This window comes from Gavia stellata, chromosome 32 (genome assembly GCF_030936135.1).
Source record: "Gavia stellata isolate bGavSte3 chromosome 32, bGavSte3.hap2, whole genome shotgun sequence".
NCBI lineage: Eukaryota > Metazoa > Chordata > Aves > Gaviiformes > Gaviidae > Gavia > Gavia stellata.
In genome coordinates this window covers 4,242,263-4,267,206 of record NC_082625.1, presented here as the reverse complement: position 1 = coordinate 4,267,206, position 24,944 = coordinate 4,242,263, and the positions used below count along the sequence as shown (strand labels likewise).

The 24,944-nt window shown below is 47.6% G+C and overlaps 1 protein-coding gene across 1 annotated transcript; it reads right to left on the bottom strand.

Annotated features, from left to right (window-relative positions):
* Positions 1–1,477: 1,477 nt before the first annotated feature.
* Positions 1,478–19,001, bottom strand: ACSBG2 (acyl-CoA synthetase bubblegum family member 2). The gene is made up of 15 exons (XM_059831717.1): positions 18,969–19,001; positions 14,305–14,434; positions 11,676–11,755; positions 10,848–11,089; positions 9,750–9,838; positions 9,049–9,169; positions 8,521–8,601; positions 7,864–8,013; positions 7,485–7,661; positions 6,698–6,879; positions 6,201–6,434; positions 5,290–5,507; positions 4,224–4,363; positions 3,013–3,259; positions 1,478–2,607 (listed from the first exon to the last, which is right to left on the bottom strand). Exons 2-15 carry the CDS (start codon positions 14,427–14,429, stop codon positions 2,492–2,494), a joined length of 2,202 nt encoding a protein of 733 aa, XP_059687700.1. The 5' UTR covers positions 14,430–14,434; positions 18,969–19,001; the 3' UTR covers positions 1,478–2,491.
* Between the last annotated feature and the right edge of the window lie 5,943 nt (positions 19,002–24,944).

Genomic DNA, 24,944 nt, shown 5'->3' with positions numbered 1-24,944 from the left:
AATAGCCATCAAAAACTGACAAGATGAGTTTGCACTCCTAAAGAAAAATGTAAGTACTTCAACTTCTAGATAATTTTTAATTGTATTTCTGCCTAGAGCCGAGGTATTAAATACCTTGTCACTTGAGGATTTTAAAAGTTGTGTTGGGAAATGAATTCTTCACTCAGCTGTAAGAAATTCAGCTGGCCCAAGACTAACTTCAAGATTAAAAAAAAAAAATCATGTTTGTAATACATTACAGGATTGTTTGTCCTGAATTTTAAACTTTTTGTTAAATTTGTGGAACTATGGAGGAATTTTCTAGAAAAAGTGAAATAAAGTAAGATGGAAAAGTACAACTTGAGGTCGGTTTTTTTTGTTTGTTTGTTGTATTGCTTCCCTAGGGACAGCAACGAGGCTTTCCCAAAAATGCTTTCCATTAGAAATACAGAAGCTGGTAGTGCACACCTGGCAGCTCTGCAGCTCCACCAGCACCACTCAGGGCATGGGAGATGAAAAGCAGAGAAGGAAACTTGGTTTAAGTGCTTTTGGGGAGGAGTCTGATGTGCATTAATACATCAGAGTTTTAAGTTGGTTACTTAAAATGCTGTTGCTGCTGCACACTTGGGTTCCCTGTAGTCTGCCGGCAGTGTGAGGTGGAGCGAGCCGACCAGACCAGAGGGGGTGCAAGTGCCTCTCTACTTCCAGGGGGGTTGCAGAGGTTATCCACTGCTCCCAAAACATGTCAGAACTTGAACAGAGATGAGTGAGGCAGAGCTCTGGTGCAGAGGTTCCTGGGGTGCGCGCAGAGGTTAAGGGCGAGAGCTGGAGTGGTTTGTACACATTGGTCTCCTCCCTGGGCTGCTGCAGGGAGTGTCTTCACCTGGTACGGATCAGTGAGTCAGCCCCGGCTGCAGCTCCCCCTGTGCCAGGGCTAATTAACCTTTCTGCTGCTCGCCCCCCTCTCACCTTGGACCCTGACCTCAATGCCTAGTTCTGTGTTATTTTGCAGAAATTACTGAAGTGCTAAGAGACACAAAGGGCAGGGTTTGTTTATTAGGCTTTCCTCTGAACAGGGGGAAACATTTCAAATTCAGACAGCTGAGAACACAAGTGTTTGCGTGAGCTGAGCAGCGGTTACAGGAGTGCATTACCTGCCTTCCCTACAGGTGCTGGAGGCAGGTGTGCAAGTGGAACTTCACTGAGCCCAGATCAGGTACAAAGTTTTAGGTTTAACCCCATTAAGATGCCCCACTCCAGGTTCTGTCAATGCCCACCCCAGTGAGGTGTCGATACCCAGCAGTGCTGCAGGCCCAGAGCCGCTGTGACCTGCAGCTTGTGTTATTTCATAGCATAGATGCCTCCTGCAAAGTACCCACCCTCTCCTGCCACTCCTCCCTTGGCCATGGGAGATGCTACTCAGAACCAGGGCGCAGTTGTTCCACTTGTGTTCAGATAACAATTTTTGGTTTGAAATAAGCCGTTTTACAAGTCCTTTGCTGTTGGGAGTAGCAGTCCCTCCAGACACTGGGCAGACTGGAATAAGCCTTGCAGAACCATTTAGAAGAGACCCTCAAGAGCTACTGGCCATGGGTGCTCTCCCACAGCTTTGGAGGCAGCTCTTTTCCCCTGTGTCCCACAGTCGGTGGTTCAAAAGAACCAGCCTTGGACCAGCTGCGTCCCCAACACCGTCTCCTCTCTCCAGCAGCAGGTTCAATGCCTCAGCCCACCCCCCTGCTCAGGAAGCTCTAGACAGCATTTCCATGCTTGTAAGCCTATGGACAGATTTCACACACGTTTGTATGCAGCCTTTAAATAGTCTCTTGCATAAAACACTTCTCAAAATAGTATACATGGCCTGTCTTCTAATGATACAATCTATGGCTTCATTATAACTCAAGAAAATAAAACAGACTCAAAATATTGCACAGACAAACCCAGCAAAGGTGAGGTTCCAGGTACCCACTGAGCCAGCGTGTGTCATCACACAGCATTCGTCATCTTTTGACAGAAGGCAGCTTGTGGGTAAAGAGATTTAAAATAATTCAGATGTCATCAGCATGCAGTTAAACATGCATCGGGGAGAATGAAGGGGACAGCTATAAAAAGAAATCTGCCTTCCTCCCTCAGCAGGAAAATGGCAGTTCCTGATTGTTTTACATTCAGCTCAGGAAAAGAAAACTTTGGTTAAAACATAACATATAATGTGGATTGAAGGTAAACATTGTATTGCCCTTATAAAAATGGAAAGACAAAAAAATATAAAGCAGAGATTCTCGGGACTATCTCAGGGTTGGAGCACAGACACAGGAAAACACCGGGCACAAACACGCTCACCACACTGCAGTACGAGGGCCAAAACAGGTACAGTTAAGCGACTCAGACGGGCTGCGTGATGACCAAGCCTCATTTATCTCCACAGAGCCCAGGGAATCCTCCCTGGGGAGCCCAGGCCAACAGCCAGGGAATTGTCCTCTGGGCTTGCTTCAGTCCACGGCACAAAGCCTCCGCACTACTGCCGAAGAGTGGTCTCGGTTGCGGTGGGTGTATCCACATCCGCGTAAAACTGAGCAATTTGGTCTTTGTACTTCTGTGCCACCACCGCTCTCTTCAGCTTCATTGTCGGGCCTGTGGGGAAAATACAGCACCAGGTTTTAACAGTGACAGTACCATTTGGAGACACAAATCAGTATTGGAGTGAAGCAAGCCTGGAGGGAGATTCAGAATGCATGAACAGACATTGACTTCTAAATTTCTCTTTGCAATTAATAAAATCTCCCTCCCTTCCCCTGTGAGCAGAAGCAGCACAGCCACCCTGCAAGAGACAACGCAGAACCAAGGGTAAGCGCTGCTTGGCTCAATTCTGCTGAGCAGAAGTGGGAATTCATCCTGCCCTCCCCAAAACTGTGACGTGGAAAAAGCACAGCGAGGTGGGGCCGCAGGTAGCTGTATGGGGGGGTCCTGGCTGTGGCGTCTGTTCAGTGTCCAAGGAAGGGGTGATGGGGTAACGCCACATGCCCACCCACTGCTCACCAAGCTCTCCACCAAAGAGAGAAAAGTCCTTCTCCAGAAGGACCCACTTCTGGACTTTCTGGGCATTCGAGACAGCTCCCTCGTTGACTGCCGAAATTCCCTTCTGTATAGCCGCGTAGACAGCCTTGTCTTTGCTGCTGATGATTTCGGAGACTTTCGTAGCCTTGCTGCCCAGTTTTTGACAGTATTCGACAGCTTCTGGAGTGAGATCATCTCCTGGCTCGCCACTTTCTACATCTACATTGCACTGCAAGATGAGTCAGAACAGGTAACTTTATATTGCCAAACACTGGATTCCCTTCACACTAACGAGCCTTACAGCCTCAGGAAGCTGCCCTATCTCCTTCCCCACCCCGGTACCAGTTGTCCAGTTAATCAACCACGGCAATTTGCATACGCTTGATGCAAACCACTGCTTCAAATGAAAACTCATTGAGGCAAAATGCAGGTGAAACTCCTTCAGATCTCTGCCTACTCAACAGCCCCGTCAATCCCAAGGAGCAGGCTGGGTTCAGAGCTCATTTTCCACATTCCTCCTGTGCTGTCCCAAGTTGATCCCTTTTTTCTGGGCCACAGCTTTATTTCCCTGCATCCCACAGCAGCCTAACAGTCTGTTGGAAGTCAACACATGCAGCACCCGCCGAAGACAGGCGCAGCACCACCACCTCCAGGGCCTGGCTCAGTCTCTCGCACACGGGCCAGGAGCTTGGCAGTCAGTCTGGCTAACGAGCAATTACCACTGTCCTGGAAAGCCACCAGCCTGCAGGTCTCTAGCCAGGAGTCAGGGCAGGCCAGAACAGATGCCTCATTGTGGAGTTTAAAGCCAGTCTTAAAAAGAAATCTCTGACAGCTCATTACTGGCCAGACTGCTCCGGGAGATACTGAACAACAGGTAAGAAAAGCAGAAGGGTTTCTTTTTCCAGTCTCACTTGTAGGTCTTTTACCTCTGGTTAGGTCTTTTACCTCTGGTTCTTTCTGCCCTATGTGGTACAGAGAGAAACAGCTGCCCTGAACAGAAGAACCTGACTGATCAAGTGGCAATGCTAATTTTTTTTGTAGTTACAACTGCTGTTCGCAACTCAGCTACAGCAAATCATACTCCACAATGCCCCCTGTCTCCAGGAGACACTGTAAAAATGCATAACAGTTATCTTCCTCACCAGAATTAAACATTTAGCAACATAGGTGGATTCCCATCCTTTTTCCATTACCTTTAGCGTTAGAAGCATAGCAAGGAATTTTGCTTTGTCTCCAACCAACATTGCATTGCTGATGATGGGAACAGCATCTTTTACAGCATCCTCAATTGGAACAGGAGGAACGTTCTCACCTCCTGCAGTGATGATGAGCTCTGGAAAACAGTCAAATCTTGATTAACGCTTAGAGCTTTTCCCCCTTCCTTCACAATCTGAAATAACTTTATAGCTCCTTTGTGTCTACCAGATCAAATAGCGAGTCTGTGTCCCCACACCCCGAGAAGGCAGCAAACCAGGAGGACCCTAGTCCGGCTAGAAGAGATGAGACTGAGGCATGCACACAAACAACATTGCCGAAGCTGCTGATGCTCCAGAGGTGTTTGCAGTTTGGGAACATGTGTGTGGCGAATGAGTGCCTCAGTACCCTGCCACAGTCACCTTTGTTAGGCCCTGAGGCCTGTAAGTTGGTACCCAAGTCGTTCAGAAACTAAAGTAAAACATTTGCCAAGGCAAAGCAGAGTTTTTGAAGTTACGCGGTGTGATGCAGAGCAGAGCCTGCCTTTCTTGGCTGTCTTCTATAGACTTCTTAAAGCAGCCCCTTTGCGTGACCATTTATCTCTTTTCGATGATTCGAGTCTTGCATGAAACTGGATTTGTTTGGGGTTGGTCAAAGTCCTGGCCCAAGAACCGTGTTGCTGCAAGCCATTTTTGCAACAGTGTTAAGCTATTGTTTTCTCTTAGAGGCTAACTAGCAAAGCTAGCCAAAACTGGAGGGACCTGGACAGGTCCGGCACCATAAAAAAAAAAAGCCAACAGAGCATTAAGTACTGTTTCTGAAATCAGAGGATTGCTTCCCTACTCCGCAAACACACAGTGGTTTCAGAGGTCATCCCTCTCCTCCCACTACATCACAGGCTCGGTGGCAGGACACACTGCAGCGATAGTCATATTAAAAACTTCAGAAAGAGAAGTATTTAAATATTCTTCTGTACAAGCCACAGCTATGTAACTAGCAGGGTCTGAACGCATCATATCACAGTACTGCGTAACTTCAAGACAACAAAGTCAAGGGACGTATTACCTTTAATTCTGCCAGTGATGTAGAGGAATCCATCTTTATCATGCTTGCCAAGGTCACCCGAATGCAGCCAGCCGTCTTCATCAATTGCCTCTTTGGTTTTTTCTTCCATGTTCAAATAGCCCATGAAGATGTGTCTTCCCGAGAAGCAGATCTCCCCAATGCCATCTCCATCTGGCTTATGAATCAGTGTCCGGCAGCCTTTGACTTCCTTTCCACAGCTTGAAGAGAATACAAACCGACGGCACTTTTATTTTTTTAAATTCAATAGCTGAGCAGCGGAGTGAGACTATAGCAGTACCCTCTCAAGCCAAAGGGTTTTAACAAAGCCAGGCAGCCTTTTATTACAACTGCAAAGGAACTTACAAACTTAAAAGGCATCTGCTTACGTAAGGGGAACTACAGAAAAGGCTGTTACTGCAGGGAGATCAGTGCTCCCACACCTGGTGTTTTCCACCCATTGTTCTCAAAACACCTGAGCTTTGAATTAGATTTATGTCCCTGGCAGCAAACTTTTACTGATGATGGTATTTACTCTGCAGACTGAACCCATGGGGACCAAACCAGCCACTCAAAGCAACAGCAGAGTCCTACTGCATTTATTCATTTGATGTTAAAGTGAACTGTAGGCTAGAGTTACTAATTCTTCCTTCTTCTCATCAATCCCTCACTTCCTCCTCAGTTCCTAGAGAATCCAGGCCAAGTTAAATTTCAGTAACACGGCTGTTGCCCTTGGCAGATCTCTTCGTCTGCAAGATGTGGCCAAAGGAACTGGCTCCCTAGTGACTGTTTACTGGCAGCAAGACCCTGGGGATGAGCTGCATCAGGCGAGATGGACAGACCAGATGCAGGAGAAACCTTAAAGCAACTCTTCCTCCCAGCCAGCAGCACTCTACTCACAGAAAGGTGTTTACCTGGTAAGCTTGAATGCATGAGGCAGAGAGATTGTGTGAGGTCCAGAGCTCTCGCTCATGCCGTACAACTCGAACACAGGAATGTTCAGACTTAGAAAGAATTCCAGCGTCTCTCTGGTAATGGGAGCAGCCCCCGTGTAGCACTTCGTGCACCGGTCCAGCCCAATGGCCTTCCGCACTTTCTTGTACACCAAGTGCCTGGCTAAGCGGAAGTTCACCGGGACTTCAGAATACCTGTAGGAGAAAAATGGTTACAAGGTCTCAGTCATCAAGTAGGACTTCTCCCCCTCCTCCTTTCATCTTTCTCCTATTCTAGCTTATTCAGTAAAAAAATTAATTACTTCCCCCTCCAGCCCTTGCTGCTCACCCTCTGGTCCGACCATGACATTTGGCTTTTACTGTCCATAAGTCTGGCCTGTTACATGGGATACAATTCCTGATCTGATAGTAAAGTTCCCCTAGTATTTGTAACATCTCTTAGTGTAGTTTGTAATTACCCATTCATCCGCTTCAGGTTTGTCTGCAACCCGACTCCCTTGGCCCACGATGCCACTTTTCTTCTGAGTGCTGATGATTTTGCGCCTATGGATTTCATTTTTTCTTCCATTTTTTCCCAGACACGAGGAACTCCCAAAAAAGCAGTTGGTCTCACCTCCCGCAGCGTGTCTACCAAGGTGCCCTGAGCAAAGCAGAATTTAATACAGCTTTCAAAAGCGCTTCACTGTAGACTTCAGGTCAGCACTGGTCACTAGCCGAGCCTTAGGACTCAGCCATCAGTTTTGAGGAATTGCTTGTTTTCAACTGCAGTGCCACCAAGAGAAAGGAACCCCAGGAGCATTCAAATGCCACAGTGGTTTTGAGAAGACACCATGGGTCAATGCTTTCACTGCCAATGCTGACACAGAGCCGAGAGAAGAATCATTCTCTTCTCACGACACAGATTTAATGGTGGTGGCATTTTGCAATGTGGACAGAGCAAATACAAAGCCGTTGCTCAACTGAGCTGTCAGGGCAGAGAACTGGTGTCAGGTGAGACACCAAGTTGTGAAGTGCTTGGTCAGCTCATCCTAGCTTGCAATATAGAGTCAAAAGGCAAAGGTCAGCGTGGCTATATTTGTCAAACCAACAGACCCTTAAACAGGAGCAGTTGGTCACTATGCAAATAAACCAAGTTAGCTCAGCTTTCAGAATCATGAGCTAAGTCAGCCACATTTGTTTTAAAGCACCCACCCCAGCTACAAGCAGGTGGATGGGTGTAGGCTTTTTATTCTCTTATGTTTTTACCTTTAATGCATCTGGTTGAGCAAAGAAAACTTGCACACCGAATGTCATTGCCGACCAAATATCGGACATCTGTGCAGCAATATGACTGAGGGGCAGATAGCTGACCACCAGTTCCTGTTTTTCTTTAGCATCTGTCAGCATTATGAAACGCCCTGCCGCCGATGCCGTCCACGTCAACTGTAACAAGAACCCGCATCATCAGTATTAAGTGACAGCTCTTCTGAGCCAGCAAAACACAGAACACGCCGCTCGCAAAGCAAGTCTACCATATCCTGTGATCTTAACATCAGGCATGTTTTTCAGCTGATCTCTACCCTCCCTCAGCACCCACCTAAGGTCACACTTCTTGGAATGGGCAGCTATACAAAAAGATACTTACGTTGTCATGACTGAGCATTACTCCCTTTGGCTGTCCAGTTGTCCCCGAGGTATATATTAGTGTACAGCACTGGTTAGGCTTCTGCGACTCAATGATTTCACGGAGCTGAGTATCTGGAACATCTTTGCCAAGGTCCATGAACTCACTCCACTGTAGATAGAAGAGAAGAGCTCAATCACTTTGTAGGCTATCATTCACATGTGAAATTAAACCCTTTGTGACACATAAAGAGAACGAAACCATTTCCTACATCCAAACCTCTGGCAGGATCTGGAAGAGGCTGTAAATATGCACTGTCGGCCCCACAATGTTTTCTGGCTGCCACAAGAGGCATGGCGAGAAGCAGAAAAGGGGACGGATCCACCCTGAGGAAGCTTACTAGCTCTGTAGCAACCCTGGTATTCACTGGGAGTGCTGAGCTGGAGTAACTGTGGGACCTGAGGCTGCCTTGCAGAGGTCAGGACACTGACACCCTCCCTTACAACGTGGACTATCGAGGTTTGAACAACAGTAGACATCTACCGTTTCAGCAAGGCAAGCAACGCCTCACTAAAACCAACACAAATGATGACAGTCCCATGGGAGGTGATGGTTGCTTGCAAGCCATCAGCTAAACACAGACAGTATTTACAAGCCATTAAGATGCCCAGTACTTACAGAGTACAGATTTGGTCTCTTCTCTTTTAGCTCTTCCCCATACTGGATAATAGCTTTCAGATGAGGTAGTTTATGCTGAATCTGTGTTAAGAAGAGAGATTCGTGAGAAGGAGCAAACCTTGCCTGTCCCTTTTAAGCCTAAATAACCCACCACTTAACATGCTACTGCTACTTGCCATTTTAAGTAAAGCTAAGAGAATATCATCTGTGTTACTGAAAGAGAACAGGGAAGCCTCACTAGAGACAGTAATCGTTTGGACTGGGATGTCCAAAACCTCAGGGATGCTCAAATGTTCATTTTGGCTTCTCATATTTTAAGCTCGAGGCTTTGCTAAGCTGAGGAACCACCATCTAACCTCTTGTGATATTTAGGACTAGTGACTGCTCATCTGGCTTGAGCAGGGAGCACACCAAGTAGGCTTGATCAGTTCACCTCTGCTTTCAGATCCAGCATTTCCCTCGGGTATTACCCTCCCACGTCTGTCAACAGGATGCTGTAGCCCCCAGCCATTTAAAAAGTATATTTACTTCTAAGATTTTCTGCAGCTGTTTATGGTTTTCCACAACCAGAACGTTAGCACTACAGTTCTCTGCTACATAATGACAGGCCTCAGGAGAGTTTGTAGTGTAGATACCAACAGCAAATCCACTATAAAAGAAAAAGAAAAAAACAAAACAGAAAAGCAAAACACAGGATTAGAGGATAAGCAGAGTTCCTGGCAAAATTCAAACTATTTCAAACTTTAACGAAGGAAAAATTTTAGGAAGAATATCCCATAAAACAAGAACAAAAAGTGGAGGGCTTAATCCCAAGAGCAAAGGCTCTGTTCTGGGGCATGGGAAATGTCAGAATGGTGTAAGGTACCAAAATGTCTCAGGTGGAAGAAGGCTATCAAAATCCAGTGCTGTGATTCTCTGGCATTTCTCATCATATTTTTAACCACAGTGTAAGTAAGCATGCTTTTGGATTAACCTACTGTTCATCTTATTTTGAGAGAAGCACCTGGCTAAAAAAAAAATTAGTCTCATTAATTCATAATGAAGTGAAGAGAGAGTTTAAGTTCTAGCTATCTTCATTAAATTCAAATATAAGCAGTTGGGTTTGTTCTGGTTTTTTGTGGTTTGTTTTGTTCTGTTTTTTTAATCAAAACCTGCTTCTCACAGGAATACTGAAATGACTATCTGAATGCTAAAGCAAATGTATGTCAAGAGACAACTCTCATTCTTACCCTGCAAGGATAGCGCCAATGTCAGCAATAAACCACTCCGCAGAATTAAATCCCAAGATGCACACTCCATGGAAACGCTCTAGTCCCAGCTGTAAACAAGAGATGAGATTACAGCAATCTTGTTTTTCCTTTGAAGAATCCTTAGAGTTAATTTACAGATCTCTGCTGCGAGCACAATGTCAAGGGAAAAGTTCATGCTGTTATATACAGTAATTCACACTGAAAAACTTCCCAAGACCTAATATGGAACCAGTTACATTTCACACCAGACACTGTCCCATTTTATCAGTAGGCAGGAAAAAAAGGATTTGCTTAGGTCTGCACTAGGTATGACTAGCTCACTGATGCTAATGGTATTATAAAACTGCATTCCAGGTAGTTATCAGTTCCCCTTGGGCTGGGAACGAGAAGGTAAGAGGTTAAGTTAGACAACACCTATTGAGACATTCAGTCATTTAGTGCAGGTTAGCTATGTCAGATATCAATAATGACAAGAGCAACAAGCTCCAGTGACAGTCAGAGGCACTTTGCTATGAAATTCTAGCTGCTGAAGTCCCAGGCTTTAAATCTCCTTCAGCCGCTCTCTGGTTTTGCCCCAGAGTGGAAGGTCCCACCATAGCAGTAAAAACAGAGTGGCCTTAACTTCAAGAAATAAGACTTCATAATGATAACAGTAAGTACATGTAATGTTGTTTTCTCTCTCTGAGTTCATTAACTCCCAACAGTACAGGCAAAAGGCTCAGCCAGTCTGGACGTTTAAGTCTGATTTAAAAGCATCCTTTCAAGTTTTTTCTTAGAAAGATCAAAATTTACATGCCTCGTGAGGGGTATTGGCCAGGTTTGACATATACCTCATACACCTCTCTTTAAATGCTTCCATACACACTTTTTGTTAGTTGAATGTGGAAGCAACTTGCAAGAAATTCAAACAAAACCACTGTGGTAATTACCAAGCTGTTCATGGCATGTTCAGGTATTTCCCTGTCACTTCAAGACTCACTCAGAGAATTTGCAGGTCTAAGATATAGTTGACCACAGCCATTTCAGCAGTTAAATTGACTGAATGTGAAGGAGGAGCAGAATCCATCAAAAGCTTACCTTCAGAAAGCTTTTTGCTGCTTTCCAGCACTCATCATAGTACATCTTATATGTTAGTTTTATCCACTGGCCACCCTTCTTGGATGCAAGGGCATAGTAATCACCGTATTTACTAGCAGCTTCCTGGAATAGCTCATGAACGGTCTTTGGTGCCTCACTGCCTATGCCCTGTTCATCCATCCTCAATCTGACCTCTCCATCTCGTCGCGTTGTCCATACACTGGAGGTAGGAGGCGAAGAGGCTGGTTTGAAAGAAAAGTGTTCAGCATCTTAGATTTAGAAATTGCTTGCTGCCATAACAGAAATATAAATACAAGTATCAAACACATGAAATGCAAATATACCCCTTCCCAACCCCTTTTTTGACCTTTTATTCCTGGCAAGTTTGCCATACGACTCCCCGTATTTTAGACCAGGACTAATGGATGAAGACTCTAAAGCACTTTCAAAATTTTCTTAAACATCTCCCATTTACATCTCCCTCTAACCTGCTTTGCTGCCCTAAAGCTCTTGTACTGGTAAGGTGGCAGCTTCCTGCAACAATCATATACACTGTGCTTTTTTTCCTCTTTTTTTTCTTTTTTTTTTTTTTTAAGGAGGACTGAAAGTAGTACATTATTACCTGGTAGGTAAGCATTAAGCAGGGACACTACCTATTTTACTCCTTGAAGCACATCTGTGCTTGAAAGTCAAAGTTCAAGAGGCTTCCGGACAGATCATCCTGCAATTTGAGTTTCTTCCATTGTTATGGTTTGATAAATTCCTCTCTCATTTCAATAATAATTTTATGCACGCCACAGCAACTAAAAATTCTTTCCACTTACTTACCTTTGAAGCCAAGCATGTCCATCTGACATCCCTCTGTCTTAGTATCTTCAACTGTCTCAATGTTGTGGACCTCACCAGTTCTGCAAGGCAAAAGCAATTAGGCCTGGATAGGCTTTAGCACACTGGCCAAAGAACGCCTTAAGGCATGCTTGCTCCATCACTTAATTATATTAGTCCTTGGATGTCAAACAAGGATTAATGGTTCCTGCTGTTCTGCAAGTGACTTTATTAATTTCACTAGCCAGCATGGCTATGGCAACAAAAGAGGTCCATCTCAGAGAGTCTGCAAGCTTTGCCTGCGCTGCTTTTAAACACATGTACGTTGTCCCAATTGTAGCTATCATTTCAGAGAAGCTGCAGAAGAATCCATAAAGACGTCACCCAGAAAACAGTGATGATTTAATACCACAGGTCCGCTCTAGGTGCCTGAAACAAAGAGCCTACAGCGGTGAGGAGGAAGGGGGTAGGAAGGGGCACACAGATCTGGTGCTTTTCTCCCCTCTGCAGTATGCAAGTCTAAGGAAGGGGAGGCCCCAGCGGCCTCTCTCCTACGCAGTACAGCAATCCCCCCGCTAGTCACCCCGTGGGGAAACCCACAGAGACTTCCTGCAGAAGGCCAGGCCAGCTGAAGAGCAGGAAATTGATTTAACAGGAAATCTTGTTCTTAGGTATTCCTAATAAAGTTAGTGCATCGGGCTCCCACCAGATGTTTGTGAAGAAATGGAAACAGGCACATCCCCCATCTACTTCAGCCATGCTCCTCACCAGGAGCTTGTCCTGCGGTGCCGGCTGAAAGTTGCCCCTTTTACTGTCAACCTTGCAAGATCTGGTGAAAAGCCACCTGCCCCCTCTTGTAGAACAGCGTTCTTCCTCCGTCCCTTTCCAAGACAGACTTTCTCACAGCTCTAAGTGATGAGGATAAGGAATAATCAAGTCACATGTCCCACTTCAGACCACGAGTTGGAAGCCAGACCCTGTGAGATTTGGTATTCGAGTCCCTGTGCTCTGCTCCCTAGAAGGATATCCCACCCTGCAACCTACAGGCAGATGACACTTGTTCCCCTACCCTGGTCAATACCCCACTTAGACCATCGGTGTAGCAGTACAGTCCAAGGTTTAGCTGGCCCAAGATTATATTCCAGAGAACCAAAATTTCCATCTTGCCTTGCCAAACAGCCCTCCCGGGGCCCTTCGCTCCAGGCCATCACAAAGGTGTTTGTTTCTTCACACCAGTGCTAGGTGTTTACTCTTCCCCAGGGCAACGGTTGGTGCAAAGTTTCTCTCTAGCACCAGGTCCTGGGTCTTCTAGAAGGGCTGCAGGCCCCTGACATCACAACAGCCCCAACCCTCTGCAGGGGCAGCTTTGGGGCAAAAAGAAGCCCCAACATCTCTGCCTGTCACAATCGGACCACACCTGCACACTGGCAGGAGCTCCTCTGGTCCCATGCAGACTCCTCTGGTCCCATGCAGACTCCTCAGCCCAATTCAGGCAGGGTTACCCCTGAGCCCCGCATTTTCTTCTCTTTCTACTGTGCTGATACAAGTCAGCACAAGGCACTGTGTGAATTTCAGTGTAAGGGATAAATCGCTTCCCTCTGGTTTATGTTTTCTCCAAATTTCTAGGGGATAGTCAACTATTATTGCTTTGGGCGTATGGTAAGATTTAAGACAGAGAAGATTTGACATGGCGACTCCCGTGTACTGTCCAAAAGCAGAACTGCTGCTCCTATCTAATCTGCGAGCCAGAAACCAGAGGGAAGTAAATCAATTTTTTTTCTTTATTTCCCCTAAAGGGATTATGAGATGTTCCCTACTACGCATTTCCTCCTCAGTATTGAGAGCATTTTTGAGCACAAATTAATCCTCAGTTGCGATAGTTCTGCACCATTTCTCCACCAGCTTTTATGATCAAAGCATGCAAATGACCCAGTAATACGGGCAAAAAAAGCCCCAGCTATTTCCTTTCCAGTGAATCAAGTCATCTTTTTCTCCCCCTTACATGTAATTCAAATGCAGCCTGAAAAAAATTAGGTGAAGAGGTTTTTTGGAAGCCTGTCAGATATATCCCATTACCCTGTGGTGAGATACAGACCCTTAACTACTAATCTGCTCTTTAGTAAGAGGCTGCTTAGATTTACAGACTAACAGGAGTCTGATAAAAATCAGCATAGGTACCACACACAAGCTATCCCCTACAGAGGCACGCCTCTGTTTACAGTACAGCAACACTTCACAAACAGTGTAGTACTTGCTCGGTATTCTAAGTATTTGATCAGTGCCCTTCCAATTACATAGAATTAACAGTTACGCAAAATTCCCTTATAAGACGTGATCTTTCTGGCTAGGCAGAATATTCTGCCATTCCTGTGCTTTAAGTTTATATTAAATGCACTCTACTTCAAGCTTTGTACTCTGTGCGGTAGCTTTGCACAGCAAATGTAATTCTGTTCCTCTTCTTTTGAGAGGATGAGATTGTAGATTCAGCTTTTGGATTTTGGGAGTTGTAACAAATGTTTGAAATTTCTTCCCAAAAAAATCTTGATTCATCAAAGTAAACATGATCAAATACAAACTATATCCTATGCATACAGGTCACAACAGAGAAAATAAAATCTGAAATTAGACAAACCTAGCTGAAGAGTTGAGCAGTACATCATCCAGTGACACCTCACAGTTCCCTTGAGGATCCGAATTAAAATAAGCTGTGGGAACTGGTTCCGCAACTGCTATACGTGCATCTGACTCACACAGCATTGTCCCTGCAAAAACAGGTTTTAAAAATTAAAACACAATCAAACGCTACAGTGAAGTCAGCTTTCATTGATATAGCTATCTGACCAAGGCAATCCCAAAGCATGCTTGCCTCGAGACAGCTGTATTTGCATGAAACACAGTAAATTCTCACAGCGGACGCAGTGCACTCTGCATCACGCTCGGTTCATTTGAAAAACCTGACCAGCGGCAGATGATACATCCATTCCCACATCCAAAAACGAGCATGACAATTACAGCTTTGAAAGAGCACCGTGAGTCTAACAATTTAAATTTTACACTCCTTTTGCCCCAAAACGTTCCCGCTCAGCTCTCAGACCCACCCCCCCAAACCCACCACCGCCGGGCTCTGGGTCCAGCCTTACAATGCATCGCCTTTGTGCAGCTTCTCCTCCCGCAGCCGCTCCAGACCAGCACCGAGGACGACGTGTAATATCCTTTATTTTTAAACTAGCGCCCAGGAGGCAGATCTGGAGCATCTTATGTCATGTGCTGCCTGCCTCGCAATTGGAAGCGGCTCGTCACCCCACACCGCCGCCTCTTAAGGAAGCTCTGGCCCCACGCCTGCCCACCAGCATCGGGCACACTGGGGCGTTGGGGTCCCCCTCGGGGGACACAGCCCCAGGACACCCTGGAGATTTAACCTGTTCTCGTAAAAATCAGTGCTTTTGCAGCTTTTGTTTTTGGCAGCTCCTACACCACCTTCAGTACTTTGTTGTTCGTCACCTAAACAAAGTGTTTTCTAATGCTGAAAGCAACGTTGGTTTTAAGATTTACATTCGTCAAAAGCCTTTGATGCTTATGACTTGACAGACTGAGTTTTAATTGTTTCAAGGGATTTCTAACTGATTGGAGATAAATCTCATTATCCTTGATCTTTTTGAACAGTGTATTTTAGCCTGCTATTTTGCACCTGCATTAGACAGACGCAATTTAAAGCGGGCAATGTGAAGAACGTGTTTGTCTGAATGACGGCCGACAGGAGCAAAAGGAAAGAGCCTTTTATCAAATTAATCCGACACGGCCGAGCTGCAGCCTTCTGCCTCTGACGGGTGGGAAAAGCCACAGCCAGCCACGATTCACAGCAGGCAGACCTGCCTCCAGCCCAGGAAAGGACATCCCCCCCCCCCCTTCCGCTTCCTCATCTACGCAAGGACACGTTGCTGCTCACGCCACGCTCTGCTACAGCCTACAATTCACAACGCAAAAAATAGTTTAATTCCCAAGCAGCTGAGAAAGGGATGTCTCCAAAAATCCCATCTCTGAAGCGCCAAGATAATTGGCAGACATCGTCCAGCACCCCATTCTAGGCTAAAACACCACAGCGGTTTATTCTGGTTTTTTTTTTTAGTAAGACAGCTGTGAGAAAAGGAACATTATCTCTACAGATCAGTCAGTGCTAGAAGCAGCCACCCCGACCTGTGAAACCTGGGTTTAGTTCCCTCCCCAGCCCGGAGGAACTCAAACCCACATCTAGAAGGGTACGCCAGTTACCAGACTGCATGGTGCCTGCCGGAGGTGTCACCGCCTCCTCTCTTGCGCAAGGACAGGCCTAGCCATGAGGCGAAGAGGAACGTACCGTAGAAGCTGTCATCAGGCCTGACCCCCTTTTGCAATACTGTACCCACATTCCTTCCCAGCGCCCCACAACAAGGAGTTTAAGGCTCCCTTGCGTGCCTGAAGGAAGCTTTTCTCTCCGCACTAATCATAGTCTTTCTCTTGCCATCTGCTCTTTAACGCAGCAAGAAAGTTTCAAGTGAAAAGGTGGAAGTGTCCTCATGCCAGCTATCTCGCAGCACAGCCCCGGCAAGCTCTTGGGTGGCGAAGGTTGGTCAGAAACACATTGGGCCAAGAAAGGCAGAAGTCTCATCTCCCAGACAGGCGTTTCGGCTGGTAGGCTGCGGGTTTGCGCCTCACCCCCAGTCACTCAAGAGGAAAAAGCGCTTCACAGCTTCACTGCATTCTGCCCCCTGTACGGGGCACAACCCCGACAACAGGGTCTCCTGTTGACGGGTGTTTGGTTCCCAAGTGTGGGCACACCAGATACAGCACAAAGATCAAGGACACGAGGCTGCACGACTTGAAAGTCCACGGAGGCACAGCAGGACATCACAGTCACCATCACATCCAGTGGGATGGGTTCTTCAAGGAGAATCTAGATGTTAACGCCATATGGCCCTCAACACCTGGAGAGCAGCAGCACCTCCCTGCGTAAGCGGCAGCAGAACTTCTGGAGTGCCCGGGTACCCTTGCACCGTGACACAGAAAGCTGAAGTGCAACCTGGTTGTGCAGGTTTCCTTGTGAACGCAGGCCACTGGAATCCCAAGTCAGTCATGCATTTTTTGTAACAAATTTAGGTTAGAAACAAAAATTTGCCAATATATATACTCTCACTAGCTCTGCCAAGCACTGCAGCTAGCCCCTTCCTTCTCTGGTGCTCAGTTACGAGCACAGCGATGCTACACACGCCACTGGAAAACACACACACGCTCACCAGAGCCAGGCTTAACGCTGGCGGTAGCTCACGGGGGTGAAGGGCATCACGAATGATCCTCTCCTGCCCCACGCTGTTTCCAGAGGAGTTAACACACCGTGATGCACCACAGATGTTCAGGAACATGAAGAACACACTCCCAAACAAAAACCTGCTGAAAGAAACCTCCCTTTTAATTAACCCTGTGTGACAACTTAAGTCATTTAAATACAAAGTGTCTTCTGCTTTGAGGGAGTGCTGTCTCCTAGAAGAACTGGAAGTTGGTGAATGATTTCATTGAAACCGCTGTGGAGCTTCACTGACAAAAGAAAATAGAAGTTTGATTACGTGCAAACTCGTGACAATCAACGGGACAGGCGTGAAGGTTTCGTAACAGGCTTTGAACACGCCTTTACTTAAGACACACGTAGAGCTTCAAAAACATCAGTTCAAATTCAAATTACTGTGTATGTTCATCAGCCATCTTGACATTTTTCAGCACAGCCCACCTTGCTTCCTGTCGCTGATTTCTTTTCTTTTTACTGGCAAAGACACCGCGTCTGATCCGGTCCAATTTTCACTGTGCAGATCAGCTTTAGGAGATTGCCACATTATCTCGCTGCCTTTCCACATTTCCACCAAAAGTGAAACTTGGCCTTTTTGTTCCTTTGTTTTCTTTAAAGGCTTATTAAGTGAGGAAACAAAAGGTGAGCAACCCACTCTTCCTCTTTTAGATAAAGTCCATTTTTAAAAGGGCAGTGAGAAAAACTTCCTAAGCGCTTTAAGTTTTCTCCTGGGCAGCACCACGGACCACGGGTCGGCGTATGGCTGTGCTGGGAAACTATCTGATGCCCTCGTGATGCAGGAGCCGAAAGAACACGAGGAAAAATAACCCCGACCCCCATAAGGATGATACCACGCCAAAGATCTCGAAGGAACGACATTGCAGGCAGACATTTGGCTCCACCGCAGCACCATCAGAGCTGACCTTTGGCTGAACAAAGCTGCCCACAGAACATCACTTTGTCAGCTAGACCCAGGGCTTGCCCACCCCGAGAAGGGCGCTGGCGTGGGCTGACAGAGGGCTGGAGGCATCGGCACCGAGCAGTTCCTCAGCCACGTAGTCCGCCGCGTTACTCATTATTCTAAATTTTATGCAGATTGCTTCTCCAGGACAGCGGGATATTTTAGGTGAATTCCCTAGCAATGTGACCCACCAGGAGGCTGGTTTAAGTTCCTCTTTCCTGAATTGCTATTCGCCTCACCACGCCATCTGCGCTGGTTTGCCTGCGGGCGGGAAACCCCCTCACGCAGAGTAAGAAAGCACGGGGGTGGATTTTCACCCGTGTTTCTGCCAGCTTCCACGCCGCCCCAGACTTCATCTCCGGTTCAAGCCCAGCCCAGCTCGGAGCCGGCGGCGCAGCCGGTGCCGTGTCACCCCCGAAGGCTCAGGTCACCTCACGTTACTTCACGTCTGCAGGTGGGTGACAGCCGCCCGCGGGGAAGGGACAGGCCTCGGATCACCCGTGGAGCCTCAGCCCTCCGCGCTGCCCCCGTCACAGGGCGGGTCGGCCCCAAACGGACCTTATTTAACCAACAACTCCAAGTTTTTCAGCTCCGCCGGCCAGGCCGCCCCACGCGCGAAAGGGACACCGGGGAAGGCGGCCCGGCGGTTGCCGGCAAGATTCAGTGTGCAGTGGAAGAGTAAACCCCCCCGAGGCGGGCGGGCTCAGCACCCACACCAGCCCCACGGCCGCGCAGCCTCCCACTCGGGACACCCAGCGGTTCACGGGCGCGTCACGCGCGCACGGCGAGGCCGGGGCCCGTGGAGCCGCGACCCCCGCGAAGCCGCCGGCGCCCTCCTCCGCGGCCGCGGCGCGTGGGCGGGCCTGTCACGGCGCGCGTGGGCGCCAGCGGGTTTCCCGCGCTGCCCTTCCCGTGCCGCCAGGGGCCGACGACCCGAAACCGCCCCCGCCACGCGCAGCCGACCGCGAGGGGAAGGCGGGACCACGCGCGTGGGCCGCCCCGCGCACGCACGCGCCGTTACCTCAGGAGCCGGCGGGCGCGCGGCGACCCCCAGGCGGCGCGACAGCAGCTGCCGCGCGCCGCCACGCCGGGCCCTTTAGAGCGCTCGTGGCGGGGGGCGGGGCCGCCGCCCAGAAAGGGCGGGCCTCTCCCCTCCGCCCCGCCCCCTCCGCCGCTCGAAAGACCCGCGCGGCCGCGCCATTGGGTGAGGCGGCGGTCGGAAGGCGGCGAGGCCCCGCCTCCTCCCCCGCGCGGCCGAGGTCACCCGCGGTCGTTGCCCCGCCGCGGGGCCGGTGCTGAGCAGCGGCGCATGGCGCCGGGTCGGGTCGGGCCGAGCCGAGCAGCGCGGCCCCTCCGGGCAAAGCTCAGCCCCCGCAGGCTGAAGGCAGGACGGGCTGAGCCGGCGCAGCGCCCGGGAGGCGGTGGGAGAGGTGTGAGTCACCTCACAGCCCCCCCGAAACCGGTGAGCGCGGCTGCGCCTCAGGAGCGGATGAGGGGCTGTGAGCCTGAGGTGTTTCTGGGCGCGGCACGCTGCTGCGCGGCCTTCCCTGCCCAGCAAGGAGAAATAAAAGCGAGAGGAAGAGGAACGGCGTGATGGTTGCTCACAGCTGAGGTGCTGCGGCAGAGGAGGAGGAGGCTCCAAATAAAGCAGCCCCACGCTGTTGTTTTCCGATCAGCGCAAGCGAAGAAAAGGGGCTGGATCTGCGCTGAGCACGAGCATCGGGCGGTTCGGGCCGTGGCGGCAGCGGGCACGCCATTACCAGGCCTGGGGCAGAACCTGTGGTCTGGTGCAGAACCTGTGGTCTGGTGCCAGCTCCACCATCTCCTGCCCTCCCTGCGTCTTGCTTATTTAAACTGAAGTCCAATGGCACATTTTTTAATTTATTTTTTAAAAAGGTTGTGGTCAGGTAGATCATCTAACTGTTCTCAGCTGTTTCTAGCTGATAAAGTTGCAAAAAAGCTAGAATTCTGTTTATCCCGTTAGCAAAACAGCTGTATCCGTCAAATTAATTATTGCTGCTATTCTGCTAGTGCAGACCAAGAATTCCTAAACATTGGTTTTCCTGCAAATTCTTCCCTCCCTCCCCCCACCGCCCAGAGATACTCCCCGCTCACACGGGGTGGGGAGGGTATGGTTCCCACCATTTAGTTGATGAGCAAACCTAAGGAATATATCATGAGGGAAGCTCCTGCCAGAAGGTCAGGGCTGCAGCTGGAGCAGGAGCAGGTCCAGAGGACAAAACAGCGCCGAGGATATTGCAGCTGCAAAACAGCAACAGCGCAGTGAGACCGTGACTGCCAAGTCAGTCCCAGGAGCCCTATGCCGTGACTTCTGCAGGTCCAGGCTCCCCTGAGTTCTCGCTTTGTCGGCTGTTTGCCATCTCCTGCAGTCTGAGCCTTCCCTTGCAGCTCCGCTTGCGCTCCCCTCCCTGCCCCAGCTATCTCATCTGTTCCTTTCTGCAGCCTGTCCAAATCCCTTGCATGGCTCCGTTTCGATTGAGATGGCAAATTTATTCTGAAGAGCAAGGATACCAACAGCATCTGGAAAGTTGGTGAAATCTGAAAACTTAGCAGACTACTAACCCCTTTACTCCAGTCATGCCTTGCTCGTTAGCCAGTACCTCCTGTGCTGACGAGGGGCAGGTAATTCTCAACGAACCCAGAAAAGATTCAGTGGCACAGCCCAAAGGTTAACTGAAGTGGCAGGAGAAAACAGTTCTATTTTTGGCGATGTCCTGAGCCAACAAATTACCTTGGGCAAGCTGCTTTTTTGTGCTCCCAGTGTCCTTGTCTATGAAACTGAGGTTGCATTGCTACAAAGGTAGATGCCATGGTGTTTGCAAAACTCCCATCGGTTCTGGGACCAAAGGGGACCACGTTACTGGTGAAGGACCAGACAAGGGCAAAGATAAGCACAGATGGTCCTCAAGCAACTCTGCCACGGGCAGGAGAGGGACTGTTCTCCCTGCCTGCGGGGGATCAGCTTATACCTTGGCGTAACTACAAGAACCCTTATTATTGATTGGTGAGAGCACAGCACAGCCCTTTATAAACAAACATGGAGTAGGTGAGCTTGAACTAGCAAATGCACCAGCGTGACTGTACCCTTTGTCAAGTATCGCCTTTGCTGGCTCTGTATTTGCTAGCAATTAACTTGATTGGAGTCCCAGGGTTCTCGTCTTCTGAGGCACCAAGAACAGCGTGGCCCAAGCAGCTGCAGGAAATATTAACACAGTACAGAATCGCTCGCCTGGGGTGAATTTTAGCAATGGCTGGCTAGGCCAGGAAAGACTGGAATGTCTTTGCAGGTATCAGTTGTTCCAATCACTAGCTCGTGACCAATCGTACTGAATTTTCATGCCATGAAAATTGCAACCAGCGTGAGTTATGGATACTGGCATGTGGGGGGGAAAGAAGGGGAAAAAAAAAGCATTAAATACATGTCTTCGTCCTGCATTTGTTGGCTACAGGGAGGAGAGAGGCAAGTGAAGAAAAGTATAATAGTTATCTACTGTCTGCACAGACATTTTCAGTCTCTGGGACTTCAAAGGGAATAAAGGCCAGTTTCTCATCTGATGCCAATCAGCACAGCTCTGCAGAAGCAGCCATGCCCTGTGGCGCACTCTCTGCCAAGATCAACATCCAAAGCAAAGCTGTGTATTTTACAGTAAAGGATCAGATAAGCAAGCATAGTTCCTTGGTGTTTGGCTCTGTAAAGCAGACCTAACAATTCAAGTGTGTTGTCTAAATGATCAGCCCACATTACAGCATTAATATAGACGATCCAAATAAAATAGTCAAATACTAGTATAAAGTTGTAATTTTAGTTTGACACAGGTTTGAAAAACTGTCACATCTGCTGCCCTTAGAAAAGGCAGGTCACAAAGTGTGAGAGCTAGGAGAGTTCTCGGTTACAGAGTCTGACTGTGGACCAAGCTTCCAGATGATACCGGGCAAATGTGGAGTATTCAAGGAATGCTAAAAACCCTTCCCCTTTGAAGATGCCTTTCCATTACAGAGTCACTCTTAACAATCAAAGTTTGACGTTACCTTTAAATTGTGCTTGTGACGTGAGATTGCAGGAGAGGGGGAGATGGCAGCAGGTTAAACAGCCTCAAGCTCTGTTGATAACACAGGCTCGACCTCAAAGGGAGGACCAAAAACTCCGCAGAATCCATCTTGTTCCTGTTAGTAAATTTTATGCTGAGGATACCCAGATACTGCAGCGAGTTGAAAATGCAGATACATGCATGATTTCAATAAAATCTCCAGTTAATGGTCTGCTTGGATCACTTACAGTAGGACAGCAGCACCGTGGTTGTCTATGCCTGGTACATTACGGCTTGTTGACTACTGCGATATAAGTCACCATTTCCTGAGTGTAGACACATTGATTTCTGGAGGTATTTAAGATGCGTAGATGTGCTTAGGGACATGGTTTTGTGGTGGGCTTGGTAGTGTTAGGTTAACAGTTAGACTCGACGATCTTAAGTGTCTTTTCCAACCTAAATGATTCTCTGCTTCCTTCATGTTTCTATCTTGCCTTGACATTTGCAGGTATTTAACATGCCACAGCAGAAGACTAAGGCGGAGGAAGATGCCGTCAAGGACAAAGGCGTCCCTCACAAGACAAGAGTGGTAGGAGAAGTGCCTTGACAAGGCCCAGGATAAATGCAGATTGGGGCCGTGGTACTTTAGGCTTGTGCATGTCGAATCACCTGGCTGTGGTTAGAAACGCTGGTGCAGAGACAGCACACTTCTTGACAGGGGTTAGTTTGTCAGTGAGGCACAGGCTGGCTGCTGCCGGGAGCTGCGGTCTTCATCTTGGCCACAGATTTCCTGTGACCTACAGAACATCGCTCTGCTTTCTGGTGAAACAGAAGAAATTCCATTTGCAAGTTATTTCCTATCTATCTCAAGCAAAGAATCGTTTCTTCATACAGCTGTGGACACAGAAAGAGAGTGGAAATAAGTTTCTTCTTCAGCTTAATCATTTCCTATACAGAACAAGTCACATCTGTCCGCCTAAATGACCCAAGACAGTTTACACAACTTTTCACTTTAATCACCCTTCCCGTCCAGCCCTGGCATTGGATCTGTAAGCTATTCTGGGCTAGCATTTCTCCAATAATGCTCATGAACTTCCAGTTCCAGAGTCACTGGGAGCAAGTGACTCAACCCGAGATGTAGTTGCATCTCAGGACATTGACTTGAAAGATAAGGGGGGGGCAATACACTAGTTCAGGAATTTCCACATGAAGCGCAACAAGAGAAAATGAATGTATTGAGAAAATATGCTGGAAAACACGTGGTCACAAGGAAGGGAGACGGAAGAGTCTGTTTATAGCACAGTCATTTCTAAACCTAAATAGGTCATTGTTATCTTCCCCACCAAGGACTTGCAGCATCTTTCTGGTCATTTGAAATGGTCTACAGCAAATAGGTGTAGGTGCCTCTGGAAAAAAAACAACAAACCCAAACCAAAACCACACACACACAATAAAAAAAGACACACACACAAAAATCCCACACTAAATTAAGTTCTAGGTTCATATCCGACTCTCAGCTGTCACAAATCAACATAGCTTCACCAAAGCCAGGGAGGCTTCACCAGAACACACCAGCTGGTAACTGACCTTCATCTGCTTCAGTCTGTAATAACATGACTCTTCTGCAGTTTTGTTCTCATCTGTAAAACTGGAGCAAACAGTATTTGCCCTGTCTGTCATAGGCACAAACACCTTTTTATTTTTTTAATACTCATTAAAACCTGCACACTAGTGGACCTTGAAACAATGCAGTATAGGCAAAGGCTGTCCGTTGTTTTACATAACATGCAAAGTATAGTATGTGGCATACGTATTTATAAAGCATGAAAGGCAGTGGAGAACTAGAATTTCTAGCCCACGTAATAATTTAGTTTGATGCTAGATATCGCCTCTCTTTGGAGGTCTTGCCTATCTCCTCTGAACGTTAAAGCTAAACCCAAATTGCAATGCTATTTATGCCCACAGGTAATCCCACTTTTGAAAAAGAATTTGATGGAAAGACATTTGCTCCAAAATGAGATGCATACAGAAGTTACATGCAGAAGAGTTGTTTCCAGCAGCTCAGAAAAAAACCTAATCGCATCCCTGGAACTTCAATAAACAAAAGAATTATATCTTTTCTCTCGCTGCTGTAGGACGAGAACAGCTGGCTTGCTTCCCCGTCCCCAAGCCAAGGGACTTTGTTGCAATGGTGTCACAATGTTTACCAGGCAGGAATAGCCCAAAGCAGAACAAGGCTGTGCCCTGTCTGTCCTCCCTGTTTAAACTGTGTTGTAACCAGGAAAGGGATGAATGTGTAACCAGAGTAAGAGATAACACCAGAGAACCATGCTCTATCACTTGATTACACATAGTCCAGAATCCATTCTGTGTGCTGTGAGACAATACAAGCAGAGAAGGTGCTGATGATGGTTGACCGTATTTGGAGTGCGGTGCAAGACCTATGCGCCTGTAGTTCAGTCTGAAATGTTAATAATCCACAAGGCTACTTAATATTTTTCTGTGTTTTTTAAACATAAACTCGCTGTAATAAAAAAGTTTCAGAACTTTAGAATGCTCTCACAATCATGAGCGTGTTGAACTTCCCCATAGGAACAAGCGGGACCTTTCTGTTTAATATTCAGGTTCCAAACTTCCACAAGACTTCAATTTTTTGTCCCAGTTCAGGATGGAAGAAGTGATCTGAAACATTGAAAACATTCACAAGGTAGGCAGATAGAAAGTGATTGTCTCCCACGGTCTGGTTTTCAGAATAATTCCATCCCAGCTTACCTGGTCAGCGCACGAGTTACGCTATATCCAGCTGTCTGGTCTTTGCCCTATTGCTCGTCCCTCCCGCAGGACAGCCAGCTATGCTGATACAGCCACTGCAGCACAATTCCCAACGGTGATTTTTTTTGTAGAAGAAAATTGTCCCTCATCCGATGGCTCAAGGAAATCATGCTACA

Bases quoted from the DNA above. Each gene is read 5' to 3' on its own strand.
- ACSBG2 (XM_059831717.1), bottom strand. From the start codon at position 14,429: ATGCTGTGTGAGTCAGATGCACGTATAGCAGTTGCGGAACCAGTTCCC. The intron at 9,170-9,749 runs GTAAGAATGAGA...TTTCTTTTATAG, and splicing joins ATTGGCGCTATCCTTGCAGG to TGGATTTGCTGTTGGTATCT. The intron at 7,662-7,863 runs GTAAGTATCTTT...TTCTTGTTACAG, and splicing joins TAATGCTCAGTCATGACAAC to TTGACGTGGACGGCATCGGC.